The following is a 26,960-nucleotide window of genomic DNA, read 5'->3' on the forward strand; positions in this document are numbered from 1 at the left end:
ATGGAAGGGAATACCCTTGTTCTATATCTATGGGAATACCTGTATGTTCCATGCCTATTCCATAAATATTTGCGTGTTGTGGAGTTGTTTGAGTACTCACATGTTGTCATGTTGTGTGGACAGACATTGAGCTGCTGGCGGCCTGCAGAGAGGAGTTCCACCGCCGTCTGAAGGTCTATCACGCATGGAAGTCCAAGAACAAGAAACGTACCGATGACGGAAGTGATCAGAGAGCTCCTAAATCTATCACTGACTACGGTTAGTAGAGATTATTCCCTGTATCACCCTCTTGCTCTAAATGAATATAATTTCATGCATCATCATAGATATGAACACAAATCTGTATATTCACAAACGCAGCACACAAATGTACATTTCATACATGCACACCTCACCCCTGGCACATCATATTACAGGTCACAAATGTTTATTTTCTCCCACTTTTGCCACTCACTGTCATTAGCAGGAAACCTGCGCACAAATAATCTCCTTGTGTTTCCTAACATTCAATTAGCCAACAAGACGCCAAGGCCTGAAAATGCAGCCACCTTGTGCCTGGCTCTGTCCAAAATATTTGTTCTAATTAGCAAGTAACTGCCAGCCATGCCTCTTCAGGTTCAGTAGCTTCTACTATGACAGCTCACTGCTTTGTCAACCAAGCATTTGGTCTGTGCCAAAAACACACACACACACACACACAAATGTTATGTTGCTGCTTTAAAGCTTATCGGTGCTCTGCATTCCTTTTTTCATCTTGAAAACAAATATTAAGTTTGATGGGGGAATGGGAACATTAGATTCCCTGTTGCTTCTACTTTCACTACATTTACTCGACTTTCTCTTTTGATATGCTAGCTCCTGAAAGCCATACTGGCAGAGCTTTGTTTGCCTTATACTTGGATCCTGTTCTTCTTGGATCTCTGCTGATGCAGCAAGGGTCATATCAAGCCATTTCATAAGAGGCTAAAAGCTGCTTTACCTGGCTTTTCCATGTGATATTTACTTGGGCATTTCCTGTGTCCTTTTTCATCTCGTACATTATGAAAGCTTTATACTTTTTTTTTCTGCCCCACTCAGCTTGTTCTGTGCTGTTAGCAAAACATGGAAAAACACGAGTATTCTATGGTTATTTAGGACCAAATGTCAGATGCTTTGTTGTGAATGCTACTCTGGAGATAAACAACAATCTAATAATGATCACACTCCCACTGCAGCTGAACAGAACCCAGCTCCTCCGATGACCGCCCAGCATCAGGAAGTGGCCATGAACCGCCAGCAGCGATATTTTCGCATTCCTTTCATTCGGCCAGCAGACCAGTACAAAGACCCGCAGAATAAAAAGAAGGGCTGGTGGTACGCCCACTTCGATGGGCCCTGGATAGCCAGACAGATGGAGCTTCACCCAGACAAACAACCTATTGTGTTGGTTGCAGGTGAGTCGGCAGCTTTTGATTGTATTTTTATATCATAAAATCCTGATATTTGCATTGCAACTTACCATTATTTTGGTAACACTTTATAAAAAGGGTATATGAATTATCGTGAATTCATGCATGACTTTATGCATGACTAAGCATGAATTCATTCATGTAGTATTTCATGAACTATCAGTAATATACAAGGATTAATAGTATCTCATGCATGACTTAAGGCAGGAACAATATGTTAATTAAAGCATCAATTAAGGTATTTCAAAAATCATAATTTCCCCCCACCACCACCAAAACCTGTATGTTAGGTTGAATTTCTTTCCGGGTGCTGTAACAGTGGCTGCCCATCACTCCTGATAGGATAGGATAAAATGCGAAGATGGATTCTCTCATTCCTTAACCCTAACCCTAACCCTATTGTGACAATAAGAAAGTGATTTTACATTAAGCATTCTTTTGCGTAAAACAAATATTTTTCTTTCATATCTCTTCAATTATTTTTTCAGGGTTCCCAATCCTCAGATTGCCTTCCAATCACTTGTTTTGTCTTACAAACTCCAAAAAAGATCAATTAATTTATAAATATATATATATATATAAATCAAAGGAAAGCAGCAAAATCCCAATTTGAAATTATGTAAATCAAATGATTGTTTCAGCCCTACTTGATATGATTTATATAGGAGCTTTAAACAGGAGTTTAGTGCGTAAATGTACATTTAATGGATACTTGTGCACGTCCTTTCAGTAACCCTCTGTCCTTATTCGCCCACTACTCAGGGAAAGATGACATGGAGATGTGTGAGCTGAGTCTGGAGGAGACAGGTCTGACCAGGAAGCGGGGGGCAGAGATCCTGCCCAGGCAGTTTGAAGAAATCTGGGAACGCTGCGATGGAATTCAGTACCTCAAGAAAGCCATTGAGAACAAGCAGGCTCGCCCGACGTACGCTACGGCCATGCTTCAGAGTCTCCTCAAGTGAATCACAGCAGCAAGATAAGCGTCCTGAAACATGACACTGATACACAGACTCACAAACATAAACATGCACATTCAAGGCCAGCGCGGTGTACCTGCGGTTTTTGGGATGAAAAGAAGTAACCACAGAGAAAGATGCTCCTTATACAATCTTACCGTATGCACTCAGTGTTTCATCTCCTTTTAAATACCGGGATGTTCTTCATCTTCACTTTTTATATATTTTATTTTGCAGTGTAACACCTTATTGGTGTAGCGTTAGCATTTCAGTCTTCTTGTCAATCTATGCTTGAATGGATCATCGCACTGTGAGGCCTTAAATTGCAATATCACTGCACTACACCCAGGAAGTCTTAATTGGTGCGTAGCTTATCTAGCTATTAACCTGAAACCTTAATGGTCTGTAATAAGGACAATAAATGAGATGTTAAGAGAAAATATGTAGATTTAATAGAGACTAACAATATTGTCTTTCATATATATATATATATATATATATATATATATATATATATATATATATATATATATATTTATACTGTATTTCATAAGAATACAAATAATAATGATATTTTGGTCCTCCATTTACAAGTTTGACACTTGGGACAATCACGTGATGGCTAAATTTTCATAACATGCACACAAAATAACAATTCAATATAGTCATAGAATGTATTTTTTAAGCAAGATGAATTCATTTAAAGTGCTGGGTTTATTACAATCTTAGAAGTTTTGTCTTTTTAATCCATCTTTAACTGTTAAAATCCTTGAAAAGGGAATCTTTTTTGTATCGTTGTTCATTTATTACACAAGAGGGACATGTTGAAGTTAGTTTTCATGTTTGCAGTTTCGTTGGTTTGGGGTTGTTTAACTGGCAATAATGTCATTTGTGTGTGTGTGTGTGTGTGTGTGTGTGTGTTAGTTACATGTTTGTTCATATAATATTTTATTAGGCTGATTACTTGACTTCTGTGTTGGTTAGAGCAGGAACATTTCAGTCATCTCATTGGACATTCATGCAATACCTTTATTTAGTTTCACACTTACTGAAAGATTCAGTAGCCGACTGGAACTAATGATTCACTTTTAATAGTAGATCTGGTTGTATTTGGCCTCCTGTTGCACTGGAATACTGTAGACAATAAATGTATGCCCACATGTTCCTGGTTGCTTTTTCTTAAAGTTGCTATAGATCAGGGGTGGCCAACCAGTTCAGCATAAAGAGCCACAAAAAAACACGCACTATAGCAAAAAGCCACACAACACCTGCACGTCCACATTACAACAGCAACAGTGACTTCCAGATCTAATGAGTCAGAGAAGTCATAATACAATACAGTTTTCATAGTTTTTTTTTTTACTTAGATTGACTCAGTGGGAAACCTGACAGTCTTTGTTATCCACAATCCTTTTTAGGTCTGGTTGTACTCGGTTGTGGCCACTCTTTCACTCATTTGTCACTAGAGGGGCTTTCAAACAATCAGCAGTAAAAGGGTTAATGAGGAAGGTGATCTGTGGCCGTTTTTTTTCCTCAGGTTGCAGAATCTGTCCATTAAAAAAAACTCTGCTGCATTATTTTTATTTTAAAATAATTGGCAAATGTATTGGCAAATGCATCACTTAAATGCCTTTTTTTTTTTTTATAACTTATCTGAAATGTTGAAAAAAAAAAAAAAAAAAAAATCCACCAATAACACAGCCCCCAGCCACACAGTAAGCTCAAAGGAGCAGGCAAAGAGCCGCATACGGCTCAAGACCCACAGGTTCGCCACCCCTGCTATAGATAATCGACAAGTGAGAACGAGTTGTGGTCAGTGCTCAGATGGTACCAGCAGCAAACAAGATTAGTGTGTAGATTGATTAAACAACAAAGGCTAATGTGCTGCTGATGTCATCACTGAGCTGAGGCTCACTCCCATTAAGTGATCAAGTGGATTAAAACAGACTTTACTTTCTCTTTTTGTAGATACTATCTTTGGTTTTTTTTTATTTTTATTTGAGCTATTACAGCGAAATTACAGCAACAATCAGTAAGTAGATGTGTCCTTAATTTGACTGAAAACACTTTTTGTACTTTTATCCCACAAAGATGGTTGACTTCAGCCTTTAACTCATCAAACAACTTTTTTTTAATTATTTGTCACAACTGGCTCAGACATCTTTGAGCAGTCAAAAACCAACAAAACATCACATTTCTTAATGCAAAAAAACCTGTTTATTCTTTGCTTTTAAATGCAAAATGTGTAAAAAATCCTAATCTCAAAACACAAATGATTAGTTGGAAGAGTTGTTTTGAACAGGACAGATTGATAAATACAGCTCAGCAGCCAATATGTGTATACACAATATGTTATGACCCAAGTCAACAGCTTTTACATTCATTCTCTTTTTGGGACACAACAATGGTAAAGTATAGCATTAAAATAAACATGTTACAGTCTAAACTTAAGATACCACCATGTGTATCTGTGTGTAAATTATAAATACCTCATTGTGAGGAAAGAACAACCTTTGCCAAGGGTATACAGGAAATGTTCCTACCATTCAATATATAGAATAAATATTAGGTTCCACTTTAAGACAACCTAAGTCCACCTTAATATCCATAGCGCTCTGTCTAACAAGACACTTTGATCACTATGAACAATTAATCTCAACACTTTTAACACCACATGTCTGGTCTACCATACCTGCATCTTTATCATAGCATCCCATATATAGTTAAACAGCAACTTCTGTCTTTGCTATCTCATGTTTTGCGCTGTGTCGGCTGCTCCTCAGACGAACAAGGTGTCATCAAAGAACTGTTACTTCAAAACCTTCGTTATCTGATGCCCTTACCAGACAGCATGTTCTGTATTCATTTGGCGGTCGCCACGTCTAGAAAAGACAAGAGGGAGAATGAAAAATAGCTTATTTAAGGTGGAATTATACAATAAGTGACAGAACACGCTTGTAACTATATCTACTAAGTTATTTGCTTTTGTATAAATCAATCAAATATGTACTTTAACTCAAGAAAGGAACTATTTTTCATTGCAGAAGCACTGAGAGTTTACTACATGGAAATCATTTCAAGGTTAATTTGTGATAATTTTCCCATAAAGTTATTGTTTAAACGCTCATAAATTCAACAATGATTTGGTTTGTAAGTGAAAAATAAGCAAGGGCTACATCACGCACAGGTGTTTTACCTTTGCACACATCATAGAGCTGTAAAAATATTTGATGACGTAAAGGTTATTGTTATTGAATATCAGCAACACTTAAAATGCATACTGAATGGCCAAAGTACGAAGTCTCTGATGATACTTTAGTGTGTATATATACTGTATATTGTACATTTTCTGAGCTGCATGTTTCATCATAGCATCCAAAAAGATCCGACATTTTCTCCCTTTAACTTTTCTGTTAGGATGTTTTGGTATTGGAGTGTATCTTTGTATCCTTAAATCTACAAAATCAACAATCATCACATGTTACTCTTTGGTCCTCACCTCATTGTGTGGTATACAGTGATGGAAGTCCACCATTTCTGAGACTAACTTTTCTGATCTTGTTGTGTAGAGTTGTCTGGGGATCTGTGGAGACAGAGAGTAGACTGTGTTTACAGTGTGCTTCATTAATATATCATAAAACCAGGGGCAATGTGAACAAAAGCAGGCAACATAACCAATATAAGAATCTGCCAGAGAGAAAGATCTACTACTACTGAAGGTACCACAGGACCATTAAAAGCCACACTGAACAGAAATTAAGCAACAGACAGTTTGTCAACTTTGACAGTGAGTTTATAGTTCTAGATACGAAACAAAGATGAAACATATGGAGGCTGAGAGGAAGGAAAACAATCCAATTATTTGCAGAGAGTTTGTTAGAGCATATTAGTTTCAATTACTGTAGTTATATTTAAGGTAAGTACAGTAATTTTAGTTGTTTGTGCACACAGCATTGTGTACCTCAATACTCAGATGTATGTTTTCAATTGAGGCAAAATGTTCTTGCTCAGACTGTTGGGATTGGTAAGAAGCAGAACTTGAAGGACATGGCAATGTGGACACTTGACTTAAGACACCATCATCATTCTCAAATACGGGGTTCACCCTCAAAGTATTCTCAAAGGCATAGGGAGCAAGGGTGTGCCTACAATGTAAAGGAGATGAGGTGGTGAATAAAAAAAAGTTTACAATAGAAAACATCACAAAATCACTGCAAAAGCAACGACCTGAAACACAAAAAACTGTTCAAAATAGGAAAAATAAAAGAGCTCATACTTACACCAATGCTACAGCCTTATGGATCCTTATACATTTCTTGTTAATAAATAACAAAATGCCAATGACGGCACAAACAAAGCAGAGACTTCCCACGAGGCATGTCATAATTAACGTAGGATCTAATGGTATCGTCACCAGCTCGTTGCAGCGCTCTCCGTGGTAGTGCCAGTATTTGCCTACAGGGCATCTGAAAGAGATGAGAAAACATATATAGGTTAAAGAGAAGCGCCCTGGAAACAACTTTTTCACTTTGATAGCCAGGCACAAAAGAAATGCCAAGAAATGTGAATAATTATTACTTCTACCTTGTGGAAAATAATGTAACGAATAAATACATCATGATGTGTTCACGAATATACATAAAATTGCCAACCAATTAAATCATCACAGATTTTTTTCTTCGTAATTCCAAGCTGATCTTGCATTAAGTCTTGCCGCAACATCCTATTTCAACATGAATGTATCACCATAGGGAAGCAAGATGATCTCTAAATGGTTTTTCACTCCGACTTTAAAGAAACATTGTTCTCACTGTTTAATTCTAATTGGTGTACAGTATAAAAAAAAAAAGGTCAGAAATCTGAAATCCAAGATTTATGAGCTGCCTGCTATAAATAGCAATAATAATTGTGAGGAAACTAATAGATACACATGATCTACTCCACAGCATTGGATCAATGTTTGCTTAACATTTATCTTCTGCTGATTTGCTTAATATGTATCTTCTGAGTGTGAGAATGCGTTGTTTTTCAGTAGTCAACTCTCAAATCTTTAACATCCTTGAATGAACTATTGAGCAAATGATTTCAATACAGTCCCTGCTTGTGCTTGCAACACAATAAGGACAGTTACAATAGTGAAATGAGTGCAAAGTAAGGTCTGCCAGATAGAAAGGGATTTGTAAAGACTTAAGGTATGCTTTTGAAATAGGAGTAAGGTACAGTCTAATACATTCTCTAGTTAAAAATGTAAAACCTTTAAACAAGTCGAGGTCATGCTGTCTGTGTTTTCTTTCATTCGTCAGCTTTTGTGTACCTGCAGGTGGCTCCATGCCCTGGGATTATTTCACACAGGCCTTCATTCAGGCAGTAGTCTGGCTGCAAAGCGCAGGTGCTCTGACACGGCAGGCCGTCCACGATGCTGTAGCCCGGATCGCACAGACACTCCGCCTCTGTGGTCCAACTGTTTACCACGCAGCGTGAAAACTCGTTGCAGGCCAGGAACTTACAGGGGTCTGCTTGGTCAGCTGAAACCAACAGAGAAGAGACGTGTTGAAGAAATAAAGACCAGAGAGAGATGATAGCTCGTTAACATTACTGCAGTGTCCACCTGCCTGTCGCTGATTCAGAGGAGAAATGAAAGGGCCTTTTGATTGATGGGATTGAGGGTGCCTGCTTTCAACAAGGTGTGTTTTTAATAAAGGTCTGATACAGTCATGAAATCGTCCGAGCAAAAAGATGCATCACATTTATACTGCGCATCACCTACAGACTGCAAAAGACAGCAGTAGTGAACAGGGCACTCTGACCTTGTAGCATGAATGAACAAGTCAGCGCAAGAACAGTTTTTAGATGTCTGCATCCTGTAATCACATAGGACACAACAGGGATTCTACTGTATAAGCAAGGACATTTCACCTGGTTCAACTTCCAGGGAGCGACTGTCAATCTCGATGTCGAGCCGTTTAGATGCCGCGCTGCAGAAGTCTTCGAGCACACAGTGAACCGCTTCCGTGAGATTATATGGTACCGGTTTGTCCAGTTTCATCTTGCTGTTTACCACAACGCTGCCGTTCCTAAAGTTGAGAATTTCCAGCTGCTTAAATCCAGTCAAATTTGACTGTAGATATGGCAGAAGCTGTGGGGAAGGAAGAGGAAAGCAACTTATTACTTTGTTTATTTAATCTGTTTATTCAACTATTCTCTCATACTGAATTTACTCATTTTGAAAGATTACTTTTCTGTGCAGTTAGTGATTAGTGAGTGTTCCTGGAAAGCAACATTCAAGCATCATCTTACAGGTTAAAAAGGGAATCATTCTCAAGCCTATAGGACAAAGATTCCCACTTGGATAGTTAGGTTAATCAAATGATGTCAGATTCATGTTGGTGCCAAGTGTCAGTAAAGATCTGTGTCCTCCCGAGATGAAGACCAGGGCAGCAGAGACCACATTCACCTGCGGTTTAACTTCTACAACGACAGAACTGAGGTTGTCGTAGCAAGGCTGATTTAGAATTATTCAGGTCACATTTTACAGTGTGAATGCTAAGAATAGTTCATAATCAAATTTTGATGCAAGCATGAAATCCTGCCAACACTGCGATGATGTGTGATTAGATCTCAAACAAAATTAGGGTTAGGTTTATAAGCAGCAGAACACACATGCTATTTCTAGTCAATGAAGAGCCAGAGAACACATGATGAAAACATCAGACCCTAAAAAAGACTCGCAACTCCAAAACAAATCTATAATATATGATGTTTAGTGAAGTGCTAAACAGTAACATATGCATGCTATATTCTCAGGTCCAGTATCTCTGCATTATCCCACCTACACTGCCATACAAACCACAACGCATAGACTACATAGCTGACAATTGACCAGAATCTTTGACTTTATGACATCTGTTTCATCATATAACAATTATAATGCTTTAAAAATGTGGATGTTTTGGGGAAAAGCAGGTAAAAGCCAAACTGCAGTGACACTCCAGCAGCTACAGGCTAGCTGGTGAGATATAGTTTATAGCCTATAAACTAGTCCTGCTAAAAGTTAGTTATCTTAGTTTAGCAGAATAGCAATAACTGCCATCTCAGCAGCCTCTAACTGGTGGAATAACATGATTGGATGTGTTAAGCAAACACTACCTTTAAATCATATTCAATGTATTCAATTATAAGATTGGCAAACAAGGCACAGAATTAAGGTTTTACAATTTCTATATCTGTTATACAGTTTAGCTACATTTCTGCCTTACATTACACAGCATCAGCAGCAGCAACTCCTGGTTTAAAAAAACATCTGTGCAGTAAAATCAAATCTATGCAGCCACATTTTTACTCATATCTTAAAATTTTCTACATTGTTGCATTGAAAACTATTCTCACAGACTTGCAGCTCAGATAACTGAGAAACCAATCTTTTAAGACTATGGACTCGGACTGATGACGGTGGGGATATTTAGGCGGGGAGGAAGTCAACCAGCTCAAGTAATGGACCTGCATCAATGTTCATCGATCTGAACCGCTCTGAACAGCCGCAGTGTAAGAGGGAACGATTACACTGCTTTAGCTGGCCTGGCTGTCGAGCGGGAGATAAGAGGCCTTAAGGAGCTCTGCTCTGATCGGGTTACTTCACTTATCACTGGCAGACAGTTTACTGGGGGCTAGTTCCCTATAGCTAATAGTCTCTATGTACGAGAGGGTCCAACATCCCAAACAAATGGGCAGCAGCCTGCAGTACGACTGGACACAGCTTGCTGTTTGGTCATCCATTTGTCTCACTACAATATGTCGTACGTACACTGTAGATTAGAAACCAATCTGTAGCTTTGTTGCCTTCTACACAAGGTCAGAGCCAAGTTCTTTAACAACAAACCTCAGTGCAGTCTGTATTGTGGACCAAGGAACAACAGAAATACTGTAGATTCCTTTTTAGCCATAGAAATGTAGACAGCATGACACAAACACAACCGTAATTTCACATATGCTTCTCTTACACACATGTATCTACTGGTTCTTGTTTTGGAAAACCTGATGAAACATCCCTTCTCTGATGTCAAGAAAAAAAAAAAAAAAAACACAAGGAATATTATGCCGCCATGAAAATGTTTTTTTTTTAACGATTTGCCGTAGCAAATAAAGTCATTCGAACCTCCATTTCCAATTTTATTGGTTGCTTCACAAACCAGTAGGTACAGGAGTAATGGAGGCAAAGGCAAATATAGCAGGGGGAACTTTAAGCCACTGTAGGTTAATGGTTCATATATATGTATACATATATATGAGAGACAGGGAATGTACAGTATCACAAATGGGGTCCAATATCCAGCAAAACATTACATTATGTCCATTTAAATGGGCTGCAGAATATAATATTATTTGACATTTCTTCATTATAGTTCCTGCTATTTTTCAGTGATTTAAAAACCAGCACTGACCAGTTTGAAATATTCCTTTCAAAGTGTCCCTTCTCTGCCTAAGTAGCCCATTTAAAGGAAACTATGTTGACAATTCCTAATGGGATAGTGAGAATAGACAGTATTCGGTAAATACTTACCAGCTCAAACATCTGACCACATTAGTTTTGCCAGGAAGCTAAATACACCGATTAATGAGGAAAGCTGCAGTAACCACGGTTTGGGCAACCATTAAAGATTGGAGATGGAGTGTTATTTTCATTATTGTTTTAGAATTTTGTCTGTAATATGCATTTGTGTATGTAATTTCTGTATTATGTATCCCTACTACTTTATATTGTATTATCTGATCCAGTGCAGTCACTGTGTATTTATATATATGTTGTGAAAAGTAATTGAAAACTCAAAACTTAATTGGGAAATGTATGCATTCTGTTCCAGAATACAAAATTAAAACAGATCAAATTCATAACATGAATCACCAAAACCCCAACTTTTCAAAGTCTTGTGTATCACTATAACAAATGAGTGATAATTATGAAAATATAACACATTATTAACCCAGAAAGCTATATCATCAAAGAAACTCTGAAAACTAAGCCTATAGCTGTAGGAGCTCACATTAACTCTGCACCTTTTGCATTGCAGCAAACAGACAATCCAATTTGTATCGATGCACCTCCTTAGTTTAAGGCTGAGGCCTTTACATAACGCAGGGCACAAGCCTAAAAATATGTCCCCACCCTTAACCTCGGGGTAAGCCTTGAAACTAAATAAGGATGTAAAATAATGCTTCTTGCTTTGATGTTCGCTAATAAGGTACAGGTTTTAAGAGACAGAGTCCTCACCTGCTTGTACCCAGCTAATGTAAATGCAATGTGCAATGTAGCCTATTTGCCACAGAAAATTGAACGTAAAGGGCACATATCATTGATTGAAAATATGTGCATTTACACACAAATGCTCCAAAACAAAATGATCTATTTTATTTCATTGTCTTGTTGTCTACAGTAGTATATACAAATAGTATGTATATACCAGATAACCAACACGGTAAGACTACTGCAACATGCATACAGATGTAACCTGACTGATGTCGCACTAAGCAGATTGGAACCATTAATAGCACAATGTGTGTGGTTCAGGAACTGACCAGAATTACTGAAAGCTTCTTACCACAAGTGACAAACCTCTGAGCCCTACAATGACTAAGGCAGACCTGGGTCTCATGATTCAGACTACCATGTACAAAGCAATTTTAGTTTTAGCAATACAAAATGCATGAAGCTGCATGACTTTTCTATTAGGTTAACTAAGTCTATTATCAAATTATTCTGCTCCACATTAATTCATTTCCACATTTATTCACTCTGCAAATTTATCTTTAAGGCTTCAAAATATGCACCAACACACCGGTCAATGTCACAACATACATGAGCAACAAATGTACAAAAATAAAATCTGGATTTTGTTGGTGAGAAACTAACTAGCCTAACCACACTTACACTGTACACATAAACACAAACGTATAGTCCCAAAACTGATGAGTGTATGCTACATTATGATCACACCAGAGAGCTTAACAAAGCTGGATAAATAAATGACAAAAGATTTTTTGCTTACAATGCTGTTCTTTAAAAGAATAGTTTGACATTTTGGGAAACGTGCTTATTTGCTTTCTTGTTAGAGTTAGATGAGAAGATTGATACCACTTAAAGATTTGAGAGTGGTATCAATATGCTCATGTGTTGTACCATTTAGCATGTCTACCTCTTTAAATCTCCAATTACTAGCAGAAGCCTCCTTGGATTTTATAGCTCAGAACTTTGTACAAATCCCTTGCAGCCACAAATTGTACAAAATGGAAATGCTGGAATATGAGTCAAACAGAATCTAAACAGTTCTTAAAAAAAGACAAAACTAGAACAATTCAAAATAATTAAGGCAAAACACACAAAAACAAGCATGCCACATTAGAACCAGACTCGCAGATAAAACCAATAGACGAGCGGCTGCAGCAGGAAGGTGTAATGTCTAATGTGAGGACAAAAGAAAAGCTGAAAACTAAAGCTGAGTACTTCAGAAATGTTAGAAATGCTAGGTGCTTTCAGATTGTTAGATACTGCATTTCAAAAAGGTTAGTTAGTAGAAATAGAAAGGTCATGCTCTCTCTGAGGCATTGGAAATGTAGTTCCAATATGGAAAAAAAAAATACCGGTATTGAGGCTAAAGTTGTCTTTCTCCCAGGCCCAGATTTACTGGAAGCTCCAGGGTTTGGCGAGTTTCTGGACCCAGACTGCTGTGTCTAAGTGAAACAGAATAATTTCTTTATACTGTTGTTAACACAATGTCTCCTCTGAAATTACAGCATTAGCATACATTGGATTTGATCTATAATTTGGCGATTGGTTAAAGCCTTATCACACTTTAACACTTTTATAAAAAAAATACAATTTGCTGAAGAAAGAATATCATTTATTATAATTTACTGCTTATTTTAGGATTAAAAAAATGTGAGGATAAGGCTTGCTGCAAAGTGCATCCTCACTTGTGCAGGACAACACAATTTAGATTAAGCACCAATTTGGGACTACTGTAAAATATTTTTTTCTCTTACTAAAATATCATCATCGTCAACAGTAGGCCTATATATTGTACAAATGTACTTGTATCACACTTTTCAGCTCGGGCTACAAAAGCAAATATGAGAATGAAGCATGCAAAAGCATGATATCCAGCACAAAAGCTTGTGTACCTACCAGCTCAAGGAAGGTATTCTCCAGTGACTTATACTCTGGGGAGCTCTTGTTGAACAGGTCATCAGAAAACATCATGTTAGTGACCCTCAAGCTAAAGAAAACCACTAACTCTTTGCCCTTATCCACTGCGGTCATCAGAGGGGTGCTGGCTTGTCTCATGGCTGGTGCAGCCGTGGATTCGTACGGGCCTTCGTCAGACTCTGAGGGGAATCCACTACCGCTCTCTTCTTCCAGAGGTTCGGTCACATCCGCCTCGGTCCCGTTCTGACTTGACCCTCCATCCTCTTGAATGTTTGAGTTTTCAGGAGGCAGGTCTGTTGAGACTGAGGTCGCTCCACTGTGCCCTCCACTAGAATCATCTCTGTCCTCGGGGGCTTCGCCGCTCTCTGCAGGGGATGCCAAAGACTCCACGTCTTTTTCTGGTTCAATGCCTTGGACGACATCCTCATGAGGTGATGGTGTATTGACTGTGACTGTTGCTTCTATGACAGATGTCTCTGTGGGATCTGTAGACTCTGGCAGGTCCAGGTTAACCTCCACAGGTGTATCAGTATTTACTTCTTCTGGTTGGGAGTCTGGAGTTGCTAAGGGAAGGTCCTCATTCTGTTGCTCTGGGTGTTCCTCGGTGACCCCACCAGCTGGTTCAGGTTCTTGTAAAATAAAACATTTCAGAGAAGACGTCTTATGACCAGAAGGAGTTATTTTGTGTATGAAAGAAGTATACAGGTACACAAATTGTTATATACATGTATTGTTGCAATTTAGGCATGACACTCTTAGGCTGGATCATGTCACTCTGTTTCATCTGATAGGTAGCCTAACATGATGATTTGACAATATTTTTTCAGAAAAAAAGGTTGATACCACTCTCATGTGTGTGAGTTAAGTTAAGAGCTAGGAAGCGATTAGCCTAACGAGCATAAAGACTGGAAGCAGAGAGAGAAATTGTAATGTTGACATTACTATGTCTACAAATTAAACTGATGAGATTCAATAGGTGAGCTTTAGGTGCTAGTTGGCAAATTTTCTTATGTTGAAAATTGCCAGGTTAGTTGTTTCCCTCTGCTTCCAGTCTTTATGCTAAGCAAAGCTAACCTCTAGCTCCAAAGTCAATGCACTGACATGAGAGTGTTATTGATCTTTAACGTGAAAGTTAGATGAGGCCCGTCAAATTAAAATACTGTAATTTCTAGTGCATCATCTCATACGCATTTTTTAAATGAGTTTAAAATGAAGTTCTGCAGGTTTGAACAAAGTTTGGCTGTACAGCATGAGTTTGGACCACCAGCAGGCCATTGCTTGTTAATGGGTTGCTTGCTAATATGATGTATTGCCTCAGCAGGGAGCATCTCTGTGTGAAAAAAACCAAACCTTATTGTACTGCCATTTCCATTTCCTACGATGCAAGTGTTCTGTGCAGATATGTGTTAGTAAAAGAAGAAAAAAATAGGGCAGTCTTTGTTTGTATAGTCCAGTGCTGATACTCACTATCGAGTGGCTTGAATGTGTCACTAAAAAGTCTTTGGAGTTTTATGTGACATTTAGCAATGCAATAGCATTAAGTTGAACATTTATATCCCAGTTAAAGTTACTCTCAGGGTTGGGGTTAATGGTGCATACAGAAAAGGAAAAATATACTTCTTCACCACCAAGTAAAATGTGGATCATCACCAGACTAATCAAATAAAGTGTTGTTAAACAATATTAATACTAAATGAAGCACAGTAAAATGCATTCAATTCTTAATTGTTTTTCATCTACTCCTATTCTTAGAAATGTTCTGTCTACTTTTAGATATTAATTTCTTTGGTAACATCAACTCAAATACGACTACAATGTACTTCTCCCTCTTACTTTTCTATCCAGGGGATGTGTTCTTTTTATTTTCCCCCGATCAGCTGTTCCTGTATCTTGTACCTTGTGTCCTAAGACCATAACAACATCCTCCCACTGCTTTCCCACCATCAGCAGAATCAAGACCTGAAGGAGCCTTACCTTCTGTCACCTGTTCTTCAGGTTCAGCCTCACCCCCGTCATCAGGCTCAGTTGGTGGTATCTCCTCCACCTCTGGCTCTGCTTCCTCTCCTTGCTCTGTGACAGTTTCCAGATGTGTGCCTGATGTTATAATGTCACCGGGCTCTTCAGCAGAATCTACTGTGGATTCCTCCTCTGCTGATGACGTTAACGGAGTCTCATCGATGACGGCAGGAGTGCTTTCTGGGAAGATGGTTGGGATGAAAGGCACAACGGTGTGTGTTTCTGGTTTGACTCCAGAAGCATCCAAAGAGTTTTCTATCACTGCCACAGTAGGGAGGAAACTATTGTCCGCTGTCGGCGCCTGTGCGGTGTCGTCCTCAGATACAACGCCCTTAACAGGGTTCAGGCCGAGCTCCGCAACTGAATAAACTGTGGTTACTGAAAAGGAAGAGTTAAAACATTTAGAAAGCTTTAAAATCCTATTCTGAGCACTAATGTATTAGTCTATTTAGTTAAATGTTATATAAATATGCTTACCAGCCTCAAAGCTGAGTGTCTGTATGTCCAGTGACGGTTCCTGTTTGAAGGCCTTTACGATGATGTGCTTCAGTTTAGGAGCATTCACATCCTCGTCTGTTTCAGGCTCCTCAAGACCCTCAGGTTCATCGTTGAGCTCTGTTTCTCCATTAAAGACCACGGCATAACGCACAGACACATCCTCTGAGCTGATCAACAGAACAAATCATGTCAGAAACGTTCAGAACAGACAGACCTTACTGCTAATGGATGTCTGCTAAGACAAAAGAGGGGATTTTGTGGATGCTATAGTTTCTCTTGAGACTTGAGCCATATAATGCTTCAATAAAAGTCACTTCAGGGGAATAGTATAAGAAATTTATGTTTGAGCTATTTACTGTGTTGTTTTGTCAAAAATCAATCATTATTACAAAGCACAATTACAGCCAATCCATTAAGAAAACCTTTAATAAAACTAAACCCACCGAAATCCTAGAACACGAATCTCTTTGAATCCTGGAACTTTTTCAAACACACGAATCATCTAAATAAAAGAAAAACAAAAGTGTGAAAGAAACATGAACATTTTCTCTCCAATCATTCTGCTTTGCAGTATTGGGCTTTGCATCTAGTAAAAACCATGATCTCTATATTTAGTGATTTTTATTACTGAAGGATTGATGACATTTTGAAGATATGTTTTCATTGGACATTAGCACATCAGCCAATAAAAACAACAAATTACATTTGCTGCATTGTACACTAGAGCTAGTCTGACTATCACCAGACCAAGCTCAATCTTTTAGATTGAACATTAGTCTGGGGAGTCTGCTCTGTATTTTCTCTGTACAAGAGGCGTGATCAACGGGCACAGTTCAAATGACTCTGTACGCAATTGGATAGTCCTTCAACCAATCAGACCAACGATCCTGGTGACGTACCAGCAGCAGCATCAACGGGTTGCCGCCATGGAGTGCTGCACTTCGGTGGCCGGCTTGTTGAATGTAAACAAGAAGCTGCTTGGTCGCTTCTCTATCGTCATTGTGTTAAACCCCCCAATAGCGCGCCAGGTGGATAAGCCAGTTTGTGATTGGTTGTTATGCTATTTTCTAATATTGTATAGACAAAATGATGAAATTGTTAATCGAGAAAATAGTCTATAGCCTATTGATTGATAATGAAAATAACCGTTAGTTGTTGCACATGTGCTACTGTAAAGGCTCTGCATCCAGGTAATGGACGTAAAAGCATGAATTAGAGGCAGACAGGTTTAAAAGGTCTACTGTCCCTGAAATTCAAAACATGACTTGTCTATAGGTGGTTAATCAAAACAGGCAAACTAAGCAGAAGGGGGAAATGCATGGAGATAAGCAAAAATCCAAAAATGCAGACATAACAAGCTGAAAGTGAAGTGGCCTGGAAATGTGACAAGAAGCTGATTAGGGGATTGGGAACAGGTGTGCATTTGGGTATGGAGGTCAGCTGATAGCTAAAGGTGGTAAGATTGAGGACTTCTGCAGGGCATCTGAAATGACGGGAAGAATTAGGCAAACTGACAACATTTAAAAAGAGTAATATCAAGAATTGGTATTTGCCATGACAGCTACACACAGATGCCGTTACTCTTGTTTCTTAATCCCGTAAAATGGGCAACAAAAACTACATTGTTTTTAAATAGGGCAAACATTTCCATTATGTTTGAAGGCTTGACATCAAAGTTTTAGGAATGAACCTGATTTGTGTAAGTGCACACTATTCGCATTTCTCTATGACCTTATTGAAAAATATAAAAAATATATATTTTGCCTCTCTGTACTGTTTAATAATATACTAATGGTTTTATACCAGTAGAAGTCATTCTTAAGAGCTGTGTTTAGAGCCTCAGTCCAATGCCTTCTTAGTCAGAGATAATCTTTATGATTAGATCTTACTATTTCAGGCTTGTGGTCATTTAGAAGTCATACCTAAAGTCTCTTGGTTGGGACCTAAAAGCTGTTAAATCAACCAGTGTGAGAATTACACTTAACAATGCCATAGAAACTGGCAATCAGATTGATCTCATTGTAGGACAGCTTGCATAATGATACAACAGTGCTGTGAAAGGAGGGAAGAATAAGGGGAGAGTAATTTAGGGCGAGACAGAGGAGGATTTTTTTGTCCGCAGAGATTACAGGTGACAAAACAGCTGTTGTGTGAAAAAGTGTAATAATACATGCCCATTTTTACCACAGCAGATCTCACTTGCTTCTTTTTCTGTAAAATTTCAGGGTTTCATTACCCTCAGAAGGATCTTAAAAAGCGTTTAAAACACAGTTCTGCTATCAGGTGTAAAGAAATGTAAAGAAGCAGACAGCTAACATTCACTGTGGGTCTGTAAAGTCACACTTGGCTCTCACCTTGTTTGTGAGCTCTCGTGTGATCTCATGGTACTGCGCGGCCCCTGGGTTACTGAGCAGCTTATTGTATGCCGGGTCCACGATGGTGACTCTAAACTCAACAATATACTCCTCATAGTTCTCTTTGATCATGTTGGGGTCTTCTGGGATCTTCCAAGGAAAAGCCAAATGACATTGCTGTTAGACTAGTGCCACCTGATTTTGTGTGTGCTTGGATTGTTAAATATTCAAAACCTTAACATGCAATTCTGAAACGTTGTGGGTTAACTTACCACGTCAGCCTCAGTTGGTAGCAGAAAAGGTGCCGGTGTCCATGTGCCTGAGACAAAACAGCAACTCACTTGTTAATGTATGATGTTGTTATGAAAATGTATTAATAATTTATAAAGTAATTAAATTGCTTTCATTGAACAGTATTGGTGCGTTAGTGTTCAACTCACAATCCCTTCCTGACTCTGTGGTTCCAGTGATAACTCTGAAAATAAAATCATGTTTACGTAACAAATTTAGTTAAACGACAATGAACATTTGCTTTACTAAATTCCTGACATGGTCAAGAATCCAATATTTATTTTTTCCTAATATCCCCAAAATTCCTTTTTCTGTCCAGGGTGGCAAAGATTGGTTCAAACATTCTTTTAACATTTTGAGCAGAGGTGCCTCTAATGCTTTCATTGCCTCTCCGAAAATGAAAACACTACATTATTTACCAATTAATTCACACTTTTCACTGTTAAAAACAAACAAAACATTTGTTCTATGCATATATTTTGGTTTAAAGGCGGATTCTAAAAACAGGGAACTCACATCTAACACAAAATTTAAGAAGGTTTGCACATACCCTTCAATTTCAGCTTGCTCGGCTACTCTCTGGAAATAAAAAACAAGATTAACTATCACAGATTTACACTGTAGACTGATGAGAAAACTGCCTCGCAGTATGAACATATTCCCATAAAAGTGGACTACTGAAGGTATTTCAGTTGTGTCCGGGTGCTGGACTCACTATGGCCACCAGGTCCAGATGCTCCTGAGAGCTGCTGAAGTTCTGGGCCAGGTCGTCCATGCAGAGGTTTTCATGCTGGCAGGTGTGAAGCCAGGCTCTGTACTCCTCTGAGTTTGGGACTCTGTCCAAGAAGATCCGAAACGCTTCCCAAATCGCTTCCTGACAAACTGAAAAGATGTCATGTAATTTTGTGGATGTTTTTTTTAGAATAAAATGCATCCAACATATATATATATATATATATATATATATATGTGTGTGTTAAAAAGCATATAAAGGATGACTAGACCTAGCAATACATATACTGTATTTGCAACAAGGGCAGACAGGATGAAAATTACAGCATGGAGAACTCAAATGACTGAAGATAAAATGGATTGCTGGTATTGATCTTGGCATCTCTGCATGTGAGGAGTTTGATTTAGCGATAAGCAATAAGATTGTGTTCCCCTCAGAGAAACATTTCTTGGCAGCTTCACATATGAATATGCAGCACATAACAGTCTAGAATGGCACAATGCTACAATAAATCACAAAATATATTTAAAGTGATATAATTGGGACAGCACAAAAAGGTAGGAATGCCTGTCTCAGTAAATGTCAAACTGTATATTTAAGGCTTTGCATGTCAATGACATTTATGCGAATATTAAAATTAGGAGCACAAATAGCCCCTGAAGCCACAGTATGTTTTAGCTGCCTCTTTGGGGGGAAACAAGCTCCACATTATTTGATATTTGATGCCTGTGGGAAATCTATTCTCTGACAAACTAATTTCTTGAGCAGTGCGATTACATCCAATACATCAAATTAATCTGCCATGATGATTTTAAAATCATACGCCACAGCAGCTGTGGAACAATTTTATACAATGTCATTGTAATAGTCAAGGTAGCAATCTTTGCCTCTTAAATCATCCACAATTCATCCCTCTTGAACAAAGATATTATTCATTCATTATATGAAGTGCTTCAGTATGTGTATCCCTAAAAGAGCTTTAGTGCATCATTCAGTGGCATCATGTCAATATCACCAGGCTCCAAACACTCGAGACAAATAACAAACATCTATATTTAGCTTCATGTATATGTATGTACATCAGTTGATAAGATTAAGAGAACCATACACCTTTTGAGAGGATTAGAGTATCTTTTTTCATTTCGTTCCAACTGCACAAAACTTGAAAGCAGAAATTTGCCCAACTGTTTGATTAAGTGCTTTATTCAGAGTCAATGTTTAAGAAAAGGCTTATCATTTCACTATAGGTCATAATTATGCATAAATTCACAATTACATGAGCTTACATCAAAGTCTACAGTTTACCTCTGAGCTTGTAATAGGCCCGATGGCTGCTGATGACTGTTTTCATCGTCTCCTGGGGACACACCTTGACCCCCGTGGTGAGCAGCGCCGACCTCTTCGTCCGATGGCCGTCCTGCTCTGCTCTGACATTTGTGGTGTGTCTGATAGGTCTGGAGGCTTCTAGAAAGTGTCGGTACTTCACATCCCTGAGTCCAGAAAAACCGTGGTCATGAAGGTCTGCAAGAGCAGTCAGTGAAGTAGTAAGTTCAGGAAGAAATATAATCATTTGTACAGTATTCAGTATTCAATTAAACATAAAACGTGTGAGCACTTCATGATAGGTACAGTAGCTGTTTTAACTATCATGTAAGTGTGAGATTTTTCACATGGCAAATGATGCAAGATGCAAACACAAAAATCTTGCTTATCTATCATAAGGGTGTATTTGATTTTTAATGACGTAGCTATTCATTTAAAACATGTAGCCTTTACCCTTATGGATGAAAGCAAAACCACAAATAGTATTCGCTGGCAACAAAACTCAGTTTGCTTTATCACAAGCAAAGCAGAGGGTTATTTTGAAAAAAGGGCACTGAACCAATTTCACACACAAAGATCAGTTGAACCGTGAAATCCTGTGAAAACAGCAACAACCCTGATGATGTCACAGTGATGCGTAAAAAAAACATTCAGAAGTGAAAGAAAAGGCAAAAGTACAAGACTGTGTACATAACGATCGTAGAGTTCAGGAGTAGCAGCTCACTAGCCGTTTTCAGGTTCGGTAAACATTTCCATTATAACACCGAGCTCCACCAATCAGAGACGTCGCTGTTACACTAAGTGTAGTACTTCTCCATGACATCACAAATAAAACATGTTTTTATTAAAACAAGGTTCATAGCATACACAATCAGGGGAGCATAAACCCATTTCACAATCTCATAGCTCATGGTAAGTCTACCTTGGATGGTTACGACATTATGGCTAATAATCAAAATCCTGATTTAGAATATATGAAAGAGATTTTTACTTCCGGAATCACACTGAGCTCTAATTGGGCTTGAGACTTTTTATATATTGACAGAAAGCTTTTCTTGTGAATTTGGTTGTGGAGACATGGGCATTTGGGGTATAATAAAACACGCTATCAAGTTGCATGGAAGTGCAATACTACATCACTGAAGTTCCCTTTAAATATCTACCTTTATTTGTCTTGTAGTGTGTATCCAAGAATCAGGCAGTTAACACCAACTACCATTGAGGAGGAGTATTTAATTTGACAGACACTTAATCCAACAAGTTACCTCATGGCATCTGTCCAGCCCTCTTACTGTAAGTTAACTGCTGCTTGATCTACCGCTCCCTATGAATAGCATCTGGCTTTGCAGTGAAAAGTATATTATACACAGAGGGTCACTGAGAGTCTATTTAGGGACAATTTAGCAGAAAGAAATCCTGTGAATTTTGTATCTCTTTCAGGTCCTATAGCTTTGAGGAGCTGGTTTGTGACTGGAAATGTTTCATTGTGAATCCATGGAAAGTGCACTGATGTATAGAGAATGCGAATGAGTAACACTCTCTTCTACCTAAGGAGCAGTTGCTGAGATGCCCTTGGGTGACTTGACCCAAGTTGCATCACTGAACCTGCTCAGTGGCCCAAAGTGAAAGGATGAAGTGGTGCTGGGCAGCGTCCAGGTGTGAATGTGCAGAAGTGCAGGCATGAGGATTACAGCTGAAAAAGGATGTGCGTGCAAAGCAAACTTTAAAGAGATTAAAATGAGGTGCAGGTGGATACCCAGCTGATTTTAGTGGCTATCAAAAACAAACCAACCGCACAAAAAAATTAAAGCCATAACAGACAGGACTATTTCCTTAAATGATATCACTGAAATGCTGCACACATTAGGAGGAAAATTTTACCTTAGTAAAGAAAACAAGCTCAGCCGGTCGCAGGAATTACAGGAAGGTAATTCCACACCATTACACAAGCCAGCATGCCAGTCAACACTCCTGAGCACAGTCACCCCATTGAATAAAGCTATTTTAGAAGAAAGAGACTCATTGTGATGCCAGGTGGCAAACTTCTTTCTAAGACAATAAGCCAGGATTTCTAAGCCCCAAAACACAAGCTGGAGGTCGTCAGACCCAAATAATAATCCTTTGGATTAGGGAACATAATGATAACAGAAAAATAAAAAGAGTGAGTGTAAATAATGTAATTTCTGTTAGCATCAGACACAGAACTTTTAGCTGGAAATGGAGATGCTGTATTTTTGTGAAGATGAACAAGAAGAGGGAAATCTTTGTGCATTGATACTGCATCTCCACGACAGCCATTAAGTCAAGTCCAGCATGGTGAACACTGGACCACAAGCAGGAGAACAACACAGAAAGAGTCCAGAGAGTGTCAAGCAAGAACATGCTGCAAGTGTGTGAATTTGCATTTGCATGTTACACAATATCATAAACGCGTGTACAAGCTAATGTAATGCAGCAGATGAACCCTGCATCATTAACTAATATATATATATATATATATATATATATATATATAGTATTGCATAAGTAATAATATTGTATTTGGATATAAAACATGAATACAAATATTTAATTATTTAGATAATTCTGATTATCTAAATAATCAATTAGTTGATCATTAGAACATTTGTAAAAATGATATGGAAGATTTCTTGTTTTTCTTTGTTTTATATCTTTGTTAACTATCGGTAAAACCTTTGGATATACTGATATTCTAATTTAAAAAATAACTAAATGTAAAGATCACCTTGGGCTATGGAAAATTGTGATGGGCTCCTTATACTATTTTATAATGAAAGAGTTAACAGTAATGAAAGGAACCATTAGTTATGGCAATAATAACAATGATATTAAAAATAATAATTATGCAATGGATATGTCAGAATTTTAATAACTACAGTTTTACAGAGATGTATTCTCTCTGAGTTTGTTTGTGCCGTTGTATTTGTTTTGTATGTGATGTTTTTTTTATTTTTAACCAATTCAATGCTAAAACACCATTGCACCCCTAACACATTGTCTCATCATTCAACTTGAATATGTGTTAAGATTTAGTTGGGGGAGAAAAAAAAGATTGAGTAGCTGGGCATGCTAACATACAAACAAACTGGCTTGTGTGAAGCTTAAAATGTTCTGTTTCGTTGAGAATGACAGAAACTTGTGTTCACAGGTCACAGTTTGTGGTGGTTGTTGTATAGATACAGTGTCTGTTGTTGACATTGTGTAAACCTCCTTTATGCTGTCATACCTCAACAAAAGTAGGAATATGCATGTATGTTGTGCTACTTGTCATAATTCAGGAATTAGAATTAAACTTAAAAATTGAAAAACACAGGCATTCATTGATATTTAGCTAGACATAAATGGTAGAGCAAGAAAAGAAAAGACTGTGTTAATCACTGTATTACATCTAAATAATAACCTCTACAATGAACACTATTGTTTTCCTCAAATCCAAATTTGGCCCGACACCAAGAACATGCAAAGAATGTGCATTGACATTGCAGCCTTTAGCTTTGTGGGCAAATATCCCCCAGTTTAGTGTCTGTCAGGCAGACCCATTCACTTGATAAACCTTCCACTTGCAAACATTTTAGCAGATCAGGGGTGCCTGAAATGTAGCTAAATAATGTTTGTTTCCATTAATAGTCACACAAGCAAGGCATTTTAAATTAGTTTTTTGAAAATCGGTAAGCTTAAAGCCTGACTTGCACATGCAGAGACACGAGGGCCTGAGTGTGAGGAGGGAGTGTTTGAGCAGGCCTAAATGCCCAGTGTAGCCGCAAAAAGGCCTCACAGCAGAATTACAAGCCAGAAAAGATTAGTGTCCTGCGACACTGGGAACAGAATGGCTTTTGTTTACTTCAGGATAATGAGCTCACCCAAGCACATCACACTAAACAAGACAACCAGTGCAGATGAAAATGTTATCACTTGTGAAATGATGCTATCTTTCTATCTATCTATTTCTATCTATTATATGTCTCCAGCCGTATAATTCATAGTAAATATCCCTAACCTTAAAAGTGGCTCGCTGGCTCGCAAAAAAAATCAGTTTGAAGATGAGCTAACATTATGTAGTTTGCAGAGAGAGATCTTTAAATAGAAAAACCTTGTTGCCCTTGAAGTGGATCACCACCTCTTTAAGTGTCCCGTCATACAGTAGAACCTCAATGATAGAAAACCTGCAGAAAGGTCTTCACATCAAATAATAATTTGTTATTACCTAAACATAAAGTAAAGAACAGTGACCTTTTTCATTTTCCAAAGTTGGGTCCTTCTTTCTTGGCATGTGTGTGAAAGAAGCAAATAGAAATTAGCGGCTTACTGCTATATATACAGAATTACATCTGTACTTGCTAAGAGTGCAGCCTTAAAGAGTTAGATGGTTAAAAAAATAACAAAAAAACTAATGCCAACGTCTGTGTGAATACACACAGCATCGCTTTCTCCAATCTTAACAGCAATGCACAAACTGAAAGAAACTTCTCAACAGAAATACTTCCTACAGGATTCTTACCTTTGATTTGACTTGCTTGGAGGGTAAACAGACAGAAAGTGAAGAATAGTCCTGACTTCAAAAGCATGATGGGTTAATTTATGTAGTTTTCAAGCCCAAAGTTGTCATTTGTAAAGAGACTGTTGCAAATAATAAAATCCACAATCTCATTTATCTTGAGTCCATTAGCAGAGTGTGCAACAGTGTCCACATCTGTGCTGACAAGGTCTTCCGCTAGTTAGCATGTACCAAAAGCAGGGTGTCCAGTCCACTCCTATCTGTGCTCCAGCTCAGTTCTTCAGCAGAATTTAGTTATTGGATGCTGCTGGATCCCTGTAGACAACCGAGGTGGCTGCATGAGTAGATGAGCAGAGGGAGGGAGGAGAGGTAGAGGAAGGAGAGACGGTGGTTTGGCTCAGGAGTTTTCTTCTATGCTGTCAGTGTGACAAACAGTGACGAGGTTAAAAAAGCAGGCTCCGTTTTGAGTCTAATCCTTTTACCTTCTTCTTGCTGCTTGTAATCCCTGCGAGTCCACGTGGCCGCCCGGCCTCATCCTGTTAGCCACCTTCTGGACCCTCATCTGTCAGCTGAACAAACTTGGGGATCTGCCAACCAGCCTCGACCAGATAACTACTCCCTGCAGTTGCCCCAAGTTGATCACTGACGCCCAGACTCTTTGTGTGTTCTTATTCGCCTCTACATGTCACTGTCCAACTGCCTAGCTCTTCCTCTTTTCTCTCTCAGTTTAGATGTATCCTTCCTGGGTGCCCACAGCAAATTCCTGCCTCTCAGGCCAACAATTCTGGGTGCCAAGTGAGGTCAGGATTGCCGTTTTGTTCTGTGCTGTTCACACGGCTATCAGTCAAACAATGTGCCTCGTTCCTACTCTAGCTGCACAGCCAAGTTCAGGGCTCTCTTCTTCCTGTAAAGATCAGTGTCTACATCTAACCCTGACCCTGTTGGCTGTTGCTGATGCTGTTTGGTCCTCCTGCTCTGTTATCTGCACTGTTACCTGTGAGATGGAGGAACCAATGAACCCAACTCCACTTCCTGAGGTGTCTTTTTGATGCTCACTTATTCCATATTTGTCCCATCCAAAGATAGTTTGGCATTGCTACGCAGCAAGAAAGAAAAAAAGCCGGATCAGGAAAGTCTCCGTCAAAGATTCTGTCCCTCTATTCTCTCTGCAGAATTGGGTGCTGAAGGTAATGGCTGTGATGGTAGAAGCATGTGGGACCTCTCCTGTTATGGTGTATTAGGGTGCTGAAGGCTCCATGTTTTAAGTGTCCACCCTTGCCTCTACTTGTGAAGAGGATTAGCCGCCCCTTGTTGGTTGTTAACAATTTGCGACAGTAAATAAGCCTCTTCAAGAGCAACATAATCCATCCAGGCTGTTTTCTGACACAGTAATCTGAACTTGAACTAATAATTGTTGCTTCATGAAAAGGGACACATTTTGAAGCAGTATTATTCAGTTTTTTGGCCACTTAGAGGAAGAAGTTGTTGCTAACATGTCAAAAAAATAAAATCAGAGAGAATGAATTCAAGATTATATTTCACATAGTCATATTTGATATATATTTGTGATACTGTGTTGATTACTGAGGGATACATTTTTCTTACCTCTCTCCAATGGTTGGTCATAG

General features: G+C 38.5%; 2 protein-coding genes across 3 annotated transcripts in view; one reads left to right on the plus strand and one right to left on the minus strand.

Moving 5' to 3' along the window:
* myo6b (myosin VIb) overlaps nt 1–2,852 on the plus strand; it is a 37,885-nt gene extending 35,033 nt beyond the window's left edge. For both annotated transcript variants that reach the window (XM_028565698.1, XM_028565699.1), the window contains 3 exons: nt 124–258; nt 1,215–1,433; nt 2,211–2,852. In XM_028565698.1, the coding sequence (XP_028421499.1) occupies nt 124–258; nt 1,215–1,433; nt 2,211–2,410 (554 nt within the window). In that variant the 3' untranslated portion in view covers nt 2,411–2,852. The remainder of the gene's footprint in view (nt 1–123; nt 259–1,214; nt 1,434–2,210) is intronic.
* A 3,752-nt stretch (nt 2,853–6,604) lies between these two features.
* On the minus strand, nt 6,605–25,894 carry impg1b (interphotoreceptor matrix proteoglycan 1b). The gene is made up of 12 exons (XM_028566359.1): nt 25,815–25,894; nt 20,799–20,983; nt 19,476–19,642; nt 18,470–18,619; nt 16,559–16,617; nt 16,095–16,282; nt 15,576–15,995; nt 13,581–14,230; nt 8,321–8,540; nt 7,719–7,929; nt 6,819–6,870; nt 6,605–6,631 (listed from the first exon to the last, which is right to left on the minus strand). The coding sequence occupies exons 1-12, from the start codon at nt 25,892–25,894 to the stop codon at nt 6,605–6,607; spliced, it is 2,409 nt and encodes an 802-aa protein (XP_028422160.1).
* Between the last annotated feature and the right edge of the window lie 1,066 nt (nt 25,895–26,960).

This window comes from Perca flavescens, chromosome 20 (assembly GCF_004354835.1).
Source record: "Perca flavescens isolate YP-PL-M2 chromosome 20, PFLA_1.0, whole genome shotgun sequence".
NCBI classification, from domain to species: domain Eukaryota; kingdom Metazoa; phylum Chordata; class Actinopteri; order Perciformes; family Percidae; genus Perca; species Perca flavescens.

Excerpts from the sequence above, each read along its gene's own strand:
- impg1b (XM_028566359.1), bottom strand. The coding sequence starts at position 25,894 with ATGAGGGTCCAGAAGGTGGCTAACAGGATGAGGCCGGGCGGCCACGTG. Across the intron at positions 19,643-20,798 it reads GGCCTATTACAAGCTCAGAG|TTTGTCAGGAAGCGATTTGG; the intron begins GTAAACTGTAGA and ends ACATCTTTTCAG. Across the intron at positions 14,231-15,575 it reads TGAAGAACAGGTGACAGAAG|AACCTGAACCAGCTGGTGGG; the intron begins GTAAGGCTCCTT and ends TTATTTTACAAG.